The 596-nt window shown below is 64.1% G+C and overlaps 1 protein-coding gene across 1 annotated transcript in view; it reads right to left on the minus strand.

The window, feature by feature from the left end:
- MACO1 (macoilin 1) overlaps positions 1-385 on the minus strand; it is a 22973-nt gene extending 22588 nt beyond the window's left edge. The window contains exon 1 of the mRNA XM_033519634.1: positions 88-385. Coding sequence (XP_033375525.1) covers positions 88-167 — 80 coding nt within the window. The 5' untranslated portion in view covers positions 168-385. The remainder of the gene's footprint in view (positions 1-87) is intronic.
- Between the last annotated feature and the right edge of the window lie 211 nt (positions 386-596).

Raw genomic sequence — 596 nt, forward strand, 5'->3', positions numbered from 1 at the left:
CATGACGGTGACAGGGCCGGGGGGCTACCGGGGAGAGCCCGGGGCCGCGAACCGCCCGCTCCCGGCGCCGCGGCGGCCGCTCGGTACCTGCCGTAGATGCCCTCGGTGATGCGGTTCCGCTTGAGCGGCCGCCGCAGTTTGCTGCAGTCCGCGCTCCGCCGCTTCATCCCGCCGGCCCGGCCCGGCCCGGCCCGCCCCGCTCACGGCAGCACCATCCGCCCCCGCGGGGGGTTCCCGAGCGCGGGGCCTTTTTTTTTCGTTTATTTTTCTTTTTTCCCCTTTTTTTTCCTATTTTTTTTCCCCGGGAAACAAAGAAATAAAAATAATTCCTGGTCCGTCCCTCCCCGCCGTGTCCCCCCGCGCAGCCGCCGCGCAGCGCCCCGCCTCCCCGGCGCTGACCAATCAAACGGTGGAACCAATCTGAGTGACAGCATCTGCGACCAATCAGCGGCGAGGAAAGTCAGACAGACGGTAGAATAAACCAATCGCGGTGCCGGAAAGTTGAGCCCGCCTCGTGCCGCCGCGTGGCACGCCCACCACTGTGAATGACTGCCCTACAACCCAATCAGAGATGGTAATTTTTGATTGACGGGTCT

The sequence above is a fragment of the Parus major genome, chromosome 23 (genome assembly GCF_001522545.3).
Source record: "Parus major isolate Abel chromosome 23, Parus_major1.1, whole genome shotgun sequence".
In the NCBI taxonomy this organism is placed as follows: Eukaryota; Metazoa; Chordata; class Aves; order Passeriformes; family Paridae; genus Parus; species Parus major.